Source organism: Monocercomonoides exilis (genome assembly GCF_001643675.1).
Source record: "Monocercomonoides exilis strain PA203 chromosome Unknown scaffold42-869251, whole genome shotgun sequence".
Taxonomy (NCBI): Eukaryota; Preaxostyla; order Oxymonadida; family Polymastigidae; genus Monocercomonoides; species Monocercomonoides exilis.
Window position 1 is genome coordinate 806,653 of NW_027150587.1, and position 14,356 is coordinate 821,008.

The window sequence follows — 14,356 nt, forward strand, 5'->3', positions numbered from 1 at the left end:
AAACATTCACAAAATAATCGACTATCCTAGTTGATATTAAAATTTCAAATTTCCATCTTAGATAATGAATTCTTTTATGAAAACTTACAATGATATCTTCATTTCCTTCTTCCTCCAACTTTTCAAATATTTTTCTTTTCAATTCTTTTCTTTTCTCTTCTTCCATTTTGATATCCTTCTCCACTTCTTCTATTTCATTATCATCTTCATTTTTATTTCCATAAATCTCTTCTTCTTCCATTTTATCTTCATCTTCTTCTTCCATTTCATAAATCTTTTCTTCTTCTATTCTGTCATATTGTTCTTCAATTCCATCATTCTCTTTAATTTCCATTTCATTTTCAATTTTTCCTTTCAATCTCAATGAAATCGTTTCAAAAAAGTATAAGCTTTCAAATATCATCTTGTTTTCCAATGTTGGTCGTTGTATCTCTACCAAAATGAGGATAAAAGCTCTACTTTTTAAAATGTCTTCAATTTCTGTATCTGATCTGATCCATATCAGTTTAAGTAAATTAATGCATTTCACGTGAATATATCCGTGTTTATCCTTTGCCGCTCGAAACATCTGAACAATGCAATTAAAAAGTCCGACAAATTCTTCGTTCCGCAATTTGAACGAACAAAAATATTCCTCCAATGTTTTGAGCCATCTATTTAAAATAAGCACAACTTCAGTTTCTTTTTCTCTTTCTTCTTCTTTTTCTCTTCCAATCAATACGCTTTGAAAGCTCTTCTAGTTCCTTTGAACTGCATTTCGCAAGAGAGGTAATATACACGCCAACTTCTTCCAATTTTTCTTCTAAGAGCATCCTGTCTGTATAAAAGTCCCAAGCTGATTGATACGCAATGCAAGTGAGATTGTTGCGCACTTTATGATGATGTATTATCTCTTTGATTTCATTCAAATACAGTTCTTCTGGCACTTTCTAATAAAAATTAGAAAAAGGAAATATAATAACTTCAAAAACGAAATAGATATGTTCACACATAATATTTTCTAATGCAACTCAAAGCCAACAAAGCCATTTCCACTTCTTTCTGAGTCTCCTTGTTTTCTTCTTTCCTTAACGCAACTTTCAAAAGGCAAGGCACGCTAATTGAAAGCAATTTCGAAGAAGTCATGAGCCGTATAGCATTAGATAGCATTCGCAAACATCAGCCAGCAGTTTTTCGACCTTTTTATTTTTTTTCCGTTCTTTGATAATCATCTTCTTAAATCTTTTGCCCAACAAAGATCGGAAAAAATAAACAACATGTTCATTTTTCACAGCACTGCGATATCCCATGTGTTTCAAAAGAAAAAGTTGATTTTTCAAAGACATTATCTTTTCTTCAATCATGTTGTGCATTTTTCCAAACATTTTTTTAGAGAAAAACATTTCGAATGTGTTTTTACTCATTTCATCAATCAATTCGTTCGTTTTTTCGATTTTTTTGTTTGTTCTTCCTCATTGCTATGTTCAAGTTCTGAAAACAATTCTTAAATGAAAAAAGAAAGAAAGAAAGAAAGAAATATGATCATCATGAATTTAAGTGTAATAAAAGCGAGCCCATGAACTTTTTTGTGTTGTTCGTCTCCTGTATCTTTAGCTATCGGATTGCATTCAGAAAACAAACCATTTGACATTCAAATGACAAACAAAACCACAACAAGATTGTTAAAAATAAGTAAAATTAAAACTCGAAATAGCTCTTATAAATATAAGTGTTCGCACCATTCTTCTTTTCATTTGCATTTTCGACAATCAACTGCAAAGAAAGTGAGTGATAAAAATATACAATTTTGTTATAATGTATTCAATGATCAAAATTATTTCTTTGAACTGAAGAATAAATTAGAAAAATGAGAATTCCATGAGTGAGCATTTACTGCAGATTAAATAACGTTAATTTCTAAGTTCACATGTATCGCTGGAAAAACAATGCCAATGATGAAACTTCGATAAATAATTTATGAAATTGGATGGTCAAGGGGAATACAATAATTTCATCAATAACAAAAAAGACGTAATGTACGCATTTTTTTTTGTTCTACATGTTGTGAAGATATTTCCGTCTGTATCCTTTCCAATTCTCAGGAATATGAGTTATTGTTGAAATGGCCAATCTCCGCTTTGTGGAGCAATACGATGAGAACGGAGCAGATTATTATATAGCAATTGGGAAATAAATGAAGTTACGGAAGATACATGATTTTTATTTGGAACAAGAGGTGAGAACAAATTCGACTGTTATTTTGTTGAATGAAGATAACAAAAAGGAATTCTGTGAAGGACAAAATCTGCACAAAATTATATAGAATTTAGTAACATAAGGCAATGGAGAAGATTTTTGGACAAGGAAAGTGGCTGACAATACCGAGGGAAGGATATTAATCACAAAAACAAGCAAGAATTCAATGGAAAAAAGGAGAGAACCAAAATATCAGTTTTATTTATAAGGTTTTCCTGTTTCTTGGACTGCAAAAGGAAGACATGGAAAGCTGCGAAATTCTATTTCTGATTCCTCTTTTGTTTCAAAAGAAAGGAGAAATACCATCAAACAGACATCCAATTATCGAGTGCTTTTTGACAATCGAACAACATTCTGCCCAATTGCATCTGGATTTCATTCTTCGAAGGGACATCCATTTTGAGCAAGCAAGATGATTATTTTTCGAGGTTTGCTTTCTTCGGTCCCACAGCCAATGAGAGAGAATTTTATGGTTTTCGTTTTCTTCGTTAGTTTTTCAACAAAGCTGTTGTTTCGCTCAGCTTCTATGTCAGTGCATGACCCATTGAATTTTGTTCATTAAACATCGATGAATGAATGCCAACCTTTTCATCCATCTTCCTCTTAGTCGTTGAAGCACAGCCAACTAATTCTCTTCATTTTCATCAGTGATCATCCTCACATTCAGCAACCTGGTTGACATTTGATGCCTTTCAATCACACAAGCCAAAGAGCGATGTCCTTCAAGCACAGAAAGATGAATATTTCTTTCTTCTTCAAAAACTACATTTCGTTTGCTTCAATTATCAAATCATCACCCTCTTCACCTTCTTCCTCCTCCTCTTTCTCCTTCTCTTCCTCATCCTCATCCTTTTCCTCTTCCTATTCTTTGTGATTCTTTTTCAAATTCTTCCTCTTCCTGTTTTTCATTATCATCTTCTTGTCATTTCAGAAAAACTCATTCATACAGAAAGAAAAACCCCCAAAGAAACCCTGTCAAATCAAAACAGAAAAATAGAAAATAAAGTCTAGGGTGATTTATAAACCCGAACATTTTCATAAACCCGGTTATTTTTTTTTGTTCGTTGAAACAGAATGAATACAACATAAAAATATAAAAAGCAAACTTTTATATGTTTATTTTGCTATTTTATGACAGTACAAGAATTTTTATGTTTCAATTTAAGATTTTGATGAAGATCAAAGGAATTTTTAATTTATTTTTGATCAATTGTTTTGCTCATTTTTAACCAACTCTCTTTTTCTGTCAATTTTTACGTATAATGCCACAAAACATACATAACGAAGTTTTATTGTTTCAAATATTTTTTGTTTTTTCCAATTTTTTCGATTGTTTTTCACATTTCATCGTTTTTGACAAAAAATATGAAAAAATGAAAATTTACGAGCTTATTTTTTATTTAGAGAATTATTCATTACTATGTCATGTAAATAAGATAATAATGCATTTGTATTCTTAATTATTAGTCATTTTAAATAAAATTGAAAACAAAATTAGTATTTTTATCATTTTCAATATTTGATGTGTGTAATGAAAACAACAACATTTCACAAATTTTTAACCCGGTATATGCTTTATGCAAACCTTTTTCTTTTCATGCACATCATTTTTAATAAGTAAAAAATATCTTACAGCTCATAATTTTCATATTTTCACACTTTTTGTCAAAAATGATGAAATGTGAAAAACAATAGAAAAAATAGATAAAAACATAGAACATTAGGAATTATTAAAGGTCAATATGTATGTTTTATGACATTATACATAAAAATTGACAGAAAAAGAAAGATAGTCCGAAACGGACAAAACAATTGATCAAAAATAAATTAAAAATTCCTTTGATCTTCATCAAAATCTTAAATTGAAACATAAAAATTCTTGTACTGTCATAAAATAGCAAAATAAACATATAAAAGTTTGCTTTTTATATTTTTATGTTGTATTCATTCTGTTTCAACGAACAAAAAAAAATAACCGGGTTTATGAAAATGTTCGGGTTTATAAATCACCCTATATTGATTTGCGTTCGGCTTGTTGATGAGAACGTATCTTCATATTTGCGAATTCCTTCGCTTTTTCATTCAACTTGCTTGGATTTGAAGAGGTCGGTGGAAAATGCAGCAAAAATACGTTCAGATGAACAAAAGAACAAAAAAGTGAAAGAAAATTCGTTATTATCGATGAATTAATTCAGAATTGCTTAATTTACAAAATTATTCTTATCGCTTCTTTCTTTTTGGGAAGGCTTTTGAAGAAGAAAAGAAAGACATTGTCTAAATATCAAATCTTTTTTGTTTTTTTTTGTTTCTTCATTTCATTTTGAAAAAGAAGTGGGAAAAACAATTTATAAATGATTTTTATTTAATTTCATTTCATTTTGAATTATCTCTGGCATATGTGAAATGATGAAAAAAATTGAAAAATAGAAAATTTGAGAAACAAAGCCAAATGAAAAGAATTTGGCTTAACATTCACAAAATAATCTGAAATATCCGCGGTAAATCATCATGGAAAATTTTGTTGAGAAAGTCTATTAGTTCATGAAAGCTTGTGATTATATCTTCGCATCCTTCTTCTTCCATCTTTTCAGACATCTTTCTTTTCAATTCTTTTCTTTTTCTTTTGTTCATTTCATCATCTTCCTTTTCTTTCAATCTTTCTGAAATATTCATGAAAAATTTCAAGCAATCAAATAGAACATATTCATTCAACATTGGTTGCTGCATCCCCTCCAAAACGGCATCAATAGCTCCGCCATTCAGCAAGTCTTCAATTTTTATTTCTCCATTTTCTGCTGCATTTCTCAAGGAAAAAATGCACCAGTAGCTAATTTCCCTGTGATTATCCTTTGCTGCTCGAAATAACTGAACAAGGCTGTTGATAAGTCCAACATATCCTTCTTTCCACATTGTGAAATCGAGAAAATAAATCTCAAGAGTTTCAATCCATCTCAATATAATAAGCTCTTCTTTCGTATCTTTTCCTCTTCTTTCCTCTTCTTTCTTTCTCTTCCAATTCACGCACTTTGTCAACTTTTCCAATTCTCTTGCTGACTTTCTTTCAAAATGCAGTTCATTCAACATCTCTCCATCTAAGCTTTCGTCAGTGTTCAATCTGTTAATCAAAAAACCCCAAGCAGACTGATAGGCAAGATGAGTAAGGTTGTGATGCTCTTGATGATATTTGATGATTTCTGTTACCTCATTTAGATACAGTTCTTTATCCAATAGCTAATAAAAACAAAACAAAACAAATAATATTTTTATATCAAAAACGGAAATTGAAATGTTCAAACAACAAATTCGTTAAAATTACTTAAAGCCAACAATGCTATTTCCACTTCCTTCTGAGCCTTCTCGCTTTCCTCTTTCTTCAATGCAGCTTTCAGGAGACAAGGCACGCAAATTGAAAGAAATTCCAAAGACGATTCGTTGTCAAGCAAAAAACAGCATTCACAAAGATCAACCAGCAACCTTTCATCCTTATCTTCTATCTTTTCATTTTCATTTATAATCATTTTCTCAAATCTTTTGCATAACAAAGATTTCCCAAATCCATTAAAAAAATTCTTTTCAGCACTTTGAAATATCCAAGGTGTTTCAGTAAATGAAAAGCATTTTCAATTTTCATTTTCCCTTCTTTAATCATTTCGTTTATTTTGTCGAACAGTTCTTTGCTGAAAACATTTTCAAATTCTTCTTCCTCCATTTCATCAATAAATTCTTTCATTTCGAAAATTTTCTGTTTCTGCTCTGCTTCAGTGAATTGTTCCAGCTGTGAAAGTTTCTCTAAAAAAAAGTGAAAAATCAAAAGAGAAAAATGAAGCATTTATTAATTTAACCATTCATTTCTTATAACACTTTGCAAACCAAAAAATATTTGCTTTTTTGAAGGTGACTGTGAAATCGCAAAATGTTTTCAAAACAACAAATAAATTCATTTTCGAAATATTTGTGGAGCAATTGAATCAAAAGAATTAAAAACACCAAGTCAAATATCTAATAAAAAAGGATTCCAAACCTCTTTTGGCATCAATGATTTTTGCTTCAAAGCAAGAAAATCAATGAAACAAAATAATCTCCTTTTTGAATAAATAAATAAGGGAAAGCAACCTTTAATTTTATCAGTGAAGATTTTTGATTGATAAATTGCAGCAGCCAGAGCATGTTTGAGCTGCTTATGTGCATGATCACAGATGCACCCATGCGAGATATGGCACTGCAGAAGAACAGGGATTTTGTTAACGGATGGAGGAGCGAGTGGCTGTTTGCATCGATTGTTTGAGAAAATTGATTTTGTGAGAAAACCAGCATGAAATATGAACCAAGTTATATGTTGCAAATCATATGGTGCAACATCGACTGTGATATTTTGATGAAAAATAACTCAAGCAAGATGCAGAAAAAACGAGGAGAATATCAGAAAGATTGAATTGAACCGCCTTGTCATTTCAGGGAAATGATGTGTACTTGGCATATCATTTGAGCATGACTTGCTTTATATGGTTTTTTGGTCGAAGGTTTGTTTTGTGGAAAAGGAAAGGGAATTGAAGGGTTGGACAATGGAGGAAGCGAACAGAATGAAGCACTCAGCAGGCCTTAACAACAAACGCATTGCCATTTCCGCGAAACCCGTTGGAAAGCTGTCAGCGAAGATTTTCCGTTGAACAAGTCTTCGAAAATGAGAGCATTTTTTGTTAATTTGGGGAATATGTGTTTTCATCTGATATCACAGCCAACTTCACAATGGAATTACTGCGTTCGATGATGTTCTTTGCCAGTCATACATTGTCCAGTTATCTGTTTTTTAATGTTACAAGAGGCAATTTTGAAGAACAAGAAAGCCAGTGGGGTTAATATTACCAATCCAGTGGAGATGAGAAAATATTTCGATCCAAAAAGATGGTTTGACTTTTTTTGTTTCATTCATGTTTCTTTTAAGATGTTCTTTGAATGAAAACAGATTGGCCACGAACAGGAATACCACAAAGAGAGAGAAGTCATTTCATCCTTTTTCAAAAGATTCAGAAGTTTTGAGATTATCCTTGTTTGGATTGCATTCAACAATGATTTTCGTGACTTCTGCCATCTGTTTTGTATGTTGCATAACATGAAAATGATTTGACATGAGCCTGAAAGAGAGAGAGAAAGAAGATTTGCTTGGGTTATTTGTTGAGAGTGTTTGACAGAAGCGACTCTTTTGTTGAAGCTGATAAGCTGCATGAGCATTCTCGTTCAGTATACATTCAATTTTTTCTATCTCCCAACTTGACTTGGAAAAGCTGATATCTTCTATTTTTCTTCACCTTCTTCTTCACCTTCTTCTTCTTCTTCTCCCAATCTGATTGTGGATTCATCATACTCAATAGGCAATAATTCTTCTTCTTCTGCCTCATCATCATCATCATCATCATCATCATCATCATCTTCTTCTTCTTCTTCTTCTTCTTCTTCTTCATTGTCATCATCACCTTCTTCTTCTTCTTCTTCTTCTTCTTCTTCTTCTTCTTCTTCCTCTTCTTCTTCTTCCTCTTCCTCTTCCTCTTCCTCTTCCTCTTCCTCTTCCTCTTCTTCTTCTTCTTCTCTTGCCTCTTTCATTCATCCTTCTCCTCCTTCTCCTCCTTCTCCTCCTTCTCCTCCTTCTCCTCCTTCTCCTCCTTCTCCTCCTTCTCCTCCTTCTCCTCCTTCTCCTCCTTCTCCTCCTTATCCTCCTTCTCCTTTTCCTTCTTCCTTCTCCTTCGTTCCCTTCTTTCGCCTTTCTTCTGCTCCTTCTTATTTCTTATTTTCCTTTTATTCTCTTTTGCATCTTCTTCATCCAATCCAAAATTTCTTTCATTTACTTCTTCTTCTCCTTCTGTTTCTTTTTCTTTTTCCTCTTTCTTTTCCTCTTCCTCTTCTTATCACTCCACACAAATCAAACAATATTTTCCATCTGCTTCTTCAACGGTTATGTATTGTTCCTTGTTTATTGCAAAACCATTTGCCTTCATTTGCACCTTTTCCGCATCTTTCCACACCCATCTGCACTTCCATCTGAAGTTATGCCCAAAGACATATCTGCTGCTTCTTCTTCTACTCTCCTGTTCTCCCGTCGGATGCCATCAGATGAAGAAGAACTGCACACTTCGGATTCCACAGAATGCAACTTGTCTGCACCCACTTCAGCATCAGTCTTCACAAACCTCAGCCCACTCAGCCCAAGCGCCTCCACAACCAGCGGAGCTATTGCACTTACCAACTTCCCCTGGTTCTCTATGATTCTCTCCACAAACTCCCTGTGCGCTGTCAGAAACTCGCCTTTCTCCTCATTCTTATCACCTCCCTCTTTACCTCTCCTTTCTCCTTCCTCTCCCTCTTCCCGCTCCTCCAGCACCGCCGCGCAATCGCCGCAGGCGACAGAACCACATCCTCCATTCTCAGCCAAACCGCCTCCAGCCCCTTCTCCACAATCTCCCCTTCTTCTCACACTTCATCCTCTCTCTCCATCACTTCCTCGTCCAGCTTCACCACCACACGCCTCGACTGTTGCGATCACCATATTTGCAGTGAAGGGTCAAACAGATCGTAGATCGACGGGAACGCATTCATACAGCCGACACAAAATTCTGCTTTCCCTCTGGCTTCGTGCCAACTTATACTGCATGCGACGGAAGCGGAACCACCAGCGAAACCGAAAGCATCGCTGAAAGAGCCACATCATATGCACACAACACCCCCATAAAGCAACCCCCGCTGCGCCACAACATATCCCCGCAGCAGCTGCTGCGACAGCTGCATGTGCCGTGCTTGCACCACAGCTGCCTCAAGCACCACAATCCGCATCCACCTCTCGATGCTGCCCATCATTGATGAAGACGTGTATGACGCCTCTCCCGCTGACGCATCCGAAGGTTCGATCACAGGCGATGTTGACAATGAATACAACTTATCCATTGATGCTTTCTTCTCAAACTTTCTCAAGGATAGGGAAAATGGAGCTGTTCGGAGCGCAGACTTAGTTTAAGAAGCTGAAAATGAATAAATAAAAGAAATGGAAGAGAAAGAATTGAAGAAGAAACAGATGATGGTATTAATGATATTTGAATTGAATGAGATGATTGAAGGAAGAAATTAACGAAAAAGATAAATGTTTATTGAAAACAGACAGTTTTGTTGAAAATCTTTTTTTTAGGCTTTTGCATTTTCATTCTGTGCCTTTTTCCACTGGGCAGTAGCCTCAAAATCCCTTTCTCTTTCAACTCAATCCTCTTCATCTTTCCAACAAAAAATAAGAGAACGTGCGTCAATTCATCTTTTCTTTTTCTCTCTTTCCACATTTCCAGCCTTCAATTCCCTTTTTTCACAAAGATCTTCTTTCCTCAAAATTGTTCAATATCATGGCCCAATGTCAGTCATCTTTGAAATATCTTGACTTTCATCTGTCAGTCTTAATTTTTCCTTCCCTGCTTTTCTTTTTCTTCTTCAAATATATCTTATCCCTGGCTCTTTCAACAGCCTGAAAAAAAAAAAAAAAAAAAAAAAAAAAAAAAAAAAAAAAAAAAAAAAAAAAAAAAACTATATCTTTCAAATAATATGTTGGTTATGATCAAAAAAATAAAGGCTTTTCCTTTTTTGCTTTCACGAGCTTATCCTTGAGGCTTCTTCGCAATATCTTTTTCATTTCTTTTTATTAAGCAAAAATTAAATCGTTTGTATGAGAACTTTTTGTTTTGCTCGATCATCATCAATTCTTGCATATCATTTTTATTTTTTGAGATAAAAACAATTTTGAACAAAAAGAGAATATTAATTTATGAAACGAATGAAAACATCTTGCGACGATGAGATAGATCGAAGAAACAAAGAGATGCCTTTGAATGAAAAGTTTGCAAGTATGCTCATTTATTTGGATTGAACAATTTTGAACAAATTTTTGAATTTTTGAATGCCTTTTGAAGAATTGCTTTGTGAGCTTGAGCATTGCTCAACAGATGAGCAAAGACAGAAAATTGAAGAAATGAATGAACAAATGGAAGAGATGGGTGAAGAAGAATTCAAGTCTGTTTTCACGACAGAGCTGTTTGATTCATTGAACAAAATGATTGAAGAAAAGACGTTATCATGGAGAAACGCAATTTTGTTGGTGAAACATGTTGGATATTGCCAAACGCTGAAATGCTTTTATGATTTTGCATTTAAAGATTCTTTTTTGAGCAATCGATTTCAGGAAATGATCATTGAAGAAAAGATGATGATAGAAGAAAAGGATGAAAAGCTTCTGGTTGATCTCTGCGAATGCTATTTGTTGTTGAATGGATGGCCTTCATCTGAAATGTCTTCAATAATTGTACCTTGCCTTCTGAAAGTTGCCTTGAAGAGAGAAGAAAATGAGGAATCACAAAAAGAAGTGGAAATGGCTTTATTGGCTTTGGGCAATATTGAATTTTATGTATGTTTATTTCTATTTCCTTTTTGATGTTATTTGCTATTTTTTTAATTCTGATTAGAATGTGCTAAAAGAACTGTATTTGAACGAGATTACGGAAATCATCGAATATCATCAGAAGCATCACAATCTGACACAACTTGCCTATCAGTCTGCTTGGCAGTTTTTGACAGGTAGATTATACTTTGATCATAGTCTTGAACATGCTATTGTGAATGAGGTGCATTTCGAAAGAGAGGCAATAAGAGAACTGGAAGAGCTGGCAAAGTGGATGAATTGGAAGAAGAAAGAAGAGGAAATGAGCAAAAAAGAAGCGAATGAAGTGAATATAATAAAGAGATGGCTTCAAGCATTGGGGATTTTCTTTCGCCTTTTCCGATTATGGAATGAAGAAATTGCTGAGCTTATAGGCAGCATTGCTCATGTGTATCGAGCAGCAAGAGAAAATAACAAAGAAATTAGCTACTGGTGCATTTTTTCCTTGAGAAATGCAGCAGAAAATGGAGAAATAAAAATTGAAGACTTGCTGAATGGCGGAGCTATTGAAGTCGTTTTGGAGGAGATTCATCGCTATACATTGAATAAAAATATTAAATGTCATAGCTTGGACTTCTTTTTGAGTGCTTCGGTGCGATTAAATAAAAAGATGGATAGTGAAGCAGACAAACCAGAAAGAAAAATGACGAAAAAGAAAGTGTTTGAAAAGCTGGAAGAAGAAGGATACGAAGATACCATCACAAGCTTTCATGAATTATTTGGTTTTTTTAGCACGCAATTTTATTATCAACTATCGTTGAATATTTCTGATTATTTTGTTAATGTTTGAGAAAATGAGATGTTATTTATTTTGCAACTCAAATGTATTTTAATATTTTTTCATCATTTCGCAAAAGGGAATACTATCCTTTGAAGAACTTTTTGAGGAATTTTTCAACAGAGAATTCTGCAAAAGGGAATGAAACGACCGTTAATAATTTGAAAAAGGATTGACTTTTGTTTGAAAAATAAGTCGGAGGGATCAAATATTTGAACAATATGAATAAGGAATTTTTATAAATTCGTTATTCTTTTTTTCAGAAACATTTTATTTCGAGACGAAACGACAGATTTTCATTTTCATCCTGAAAAAGCAATAAATCATGAAAAAAAATTGCTTTTAAATTTGTCTTTAAAAAATGGATAAATGAACTTCACAGCTTTTTTGTTAATTTTTTCTTTTTGAGATATGAGAAAATTTAATAACGAGAAACGAACAAACAATATATATACATATCTTTAATACGTTGAAAATAATATTCGGTTGTTTTCTATTTTTGATGAAATGTTGAAAAAAGAAAAATAAAAATTTTGTGTTTCAAAATACAAAGCTTTTCGTTTCATCAATCCTTGAAAAGAAGGTGTGAAATATTCAAAGATGAATGAATCCGCTATCATCATCAAAATAGAACATATTCGTTTTTTGAAAGCTAATGAAGATATCTTCGTATCCTTCTTCTTCCATCTTTTCAAGCATTTTCCTTTTCAATTCTTTTCTTTTCGCTTCTTTCATTTCATCATTCTCCTTTCCTCCGAAACGCAATGAAAGAATATAAAAAAATTTCAAGCTTTCAAATGCCAAACCTTTATTCAACGTTGGTCGATGCAACTCCTCCAAAATTACATCAATGGCACCACTTTTCAGCAAGTCATCAACTTCCACGGTCAAATTATTTGCTGATTCATTAAATAAAATCACGCATTTCTTGCCTACTTCATCGTGATTATCTCTTGATGCTCGAAACACGTCAACAAGGTCGCTAAAAAGTCCAACATATTCTTCATTCTCCAAATGAAATCTGTTAAATAAATGATGAATGAAGCCGATCCATCTCAAAATAATATCCATTGTTTTCCTTTCTGTTTTCCCCATCCTTTCTTCTTTTCTCTTCCAATCCACACTCTTCGACAACTCTTCCAGTTCTTTTGCTGCTTCTCTTGAGAAATGCAGTTCATTCACAATAACATCTTCCAGGCTTTTGTAGTAATAAGATCTGCATACCAAAAATGACCAAGCAGACTGATAGGCAAGTCGGGTGAGGTTGTGATGCTCCTGATGATATTCGATGATCGTTTTGATCTCATTCAGATACAATTTTTGTTCAATTGCCTTATAAAAATCAGAAACATATGCATAAATATCAAAATTGAAAAAGGCTCTCAAACCCAATATCCAATATAGCTCAAAGCCAGCAGCGCCATTTCCACTTCTTTTTGCGTTTCCTCATTTTCCTCTTTATTCAATGCAACTATCAGAAGGCAAGGAACACATATTGGATACATATCCGAAGAAAAACGGTTGTCAAGTAAAAGATAACATTCAATAAGGTCAATAAAAAGCTTTTCGTCATTTCCTTCTTTTTTCTGTTCTTCATCAACAATCATCTTCCTAAATCTTCTGTTTAATGAAGAAAAGAAAAAGTCCTCAATGTATATGCCTTTCAAAATGTTGCAATATCCCATGTGTTTCAACAGCAAGATTGCATTTTCCATCGTCAGTTTCTCTTCTTCAATCATTTTTTCCATTTGGTCGAATAGTTCTTTCGTGACAACAGAATGGAATTCTTTTTCATTCATTACATCAATCAATCTATTCATTTCTTCAATTTTCATTTTTTGTTCTGTAACGCTGCAATTTTTCAATTCCTCAAGTAATTCTAAAGAAAAAAATTTTATTCCAATGATAAAAACCATTGTGCTTCAAAAAAGCCGTAAAAAATGAACAAACTTGAAAACTTTTCAGTGGAGGCCATCTCTCTATTTCCGTCTTCGATTTTACCATCAATGAATTCTTCCATTCTGCTAATTTAAAGTGCAATTCATTTGCAATGAATATACTCAACAATTAAGCAAAATCAATAAATATCAAACATCGTTCACGATTCGACAAATTGAGAAGGTTACCGTATCTATCCCAATTGTTTTACCTTTTAAATAAAGATTTGGAAACGATTTCTATGAAAGCAGCCTGATTTGGCTGAGTGAGGCAAGAAATGGCAGTTTTTTGTTTCCTGTTGATCAAACCAACAAATATTCATCAAAAACAAATGGAGAATTGCTATTCGATTCATGATGCTCCACGAAATTGATTTCTTCCCCTTTTGGAACAGAATTTATTCACGATATGGAAATGGAACATGATGGGAGAGGACAACTGCAATCAAGCAAAAGGATTGAGAAGAAAAGTTTCATGACTTTTTTGAGTTCTTGATTGTTTTGTCGAAAGCCAAAGATCAGCTAATGTTTGCATTCTTGAAGGGACTCGTTGGCTATATTATTTTACAGATTTTAATTTCATCCAAAAGGATTCAAGTGATTGCTGAAGGCAAAAGAAGTGAAAAATGCCAAAATCGAGATGGATAAAACCAACAAAAAATTGTTTTCAATTTCTTACAAAAAACCAATAGAGTGGTAGAAGAAAAAGGTTGGATGGCTTTATTGCAAAAGCATCTTGGGCCATCTAAAAATGGATTATTTGAAGCAAAACGATTAAAATTGATTTCACTGGCCAAGCTGCCTGGCTTTGCACTTGATAAGAGTTGGGTGATGCGTTTTGTCCATCCTATTCTATTTTAATGATTGAGCATTATTGGCTGCAAAATACATTTGCCTCGGATGAAAAGAGATTGGAAAAGGAATTATTTGGAGACAACTCTGTTG

General features: G+C 33.5%; 3 protein-coding genes across 3 annotated transcripts; 1 reads left to right on the forward strand and 2 right to left on the reverse strand.

The window, feature by feature from the left end:
* Window positions 1-7,527: 7,527 nt before the first annotated feature.
* Window positions 7,528-9,168, reverse strand: MONOS_13316 (uncharacterized protein; the record flags this gene model as incomplete). Its single annotated transcript, XM_067866009.1, has 4 exons — window positions 7,528-7,766; window positions 8,263-8,599; window positions 8,704-8,757; window positions 8,944-9,168. The coding sequence occupies 4 exons, from the start codon at window positions 9,166-9,168 to the stop codon at window positions 7,528-7,530; spliced, it is 855 nt and encodes a 284-aa protein (XP_067722425.1).
* A 668-nt stretch (window positions 9,169-9,836) lies between these two features.
* MONOS_13315 (uncharacterized protein) lies at window positions 9,837-11,618 on the forward strand. The gene is made up of 4 exons (XM_067866008.1): window positions 9,837-9,922; window positions 9,991-10,106; window positions 10,173-10,663; window positions 10,722-11,618. The coding sequence occupies exons 2-4, from the start codon at window positions 10,028-10,030 to the stop codon at window positions 11,484-11,486; spliced, it is 1,335 nt and encodes a 444-aa protein (XP_067722426.1). The 5' UTR covers window positions 9,837-9,922; window positions 9,991-10,027; the 3' UTR covers window positions 11,487-11,618.
* Window positions 11,619-11,941: 323 nt separating this feature from the next.
* MONOS_18025 (uncharacterized protein) lies at window positions 11,942-13,494 on the reverse strand (the record flags this gene model as incomplete). Its single annotated transcript, XM_067871004.1, has 3 exons — window positions 11,942-12,806; window positions 12,863-13,353; window positions 13,425-13,494. 3 exons carry the CDS (start codon window positions 13,492-13,494, stop codon window positions 12,069-12,071), a joined length of 1,299 nt encoding a protein of 432 aa, XP_067722427.1. The 3' UTR covers window positions 11,942-12,068.
* Window positions 13,495-14,356: the final 862 nt, after the last annotated feature.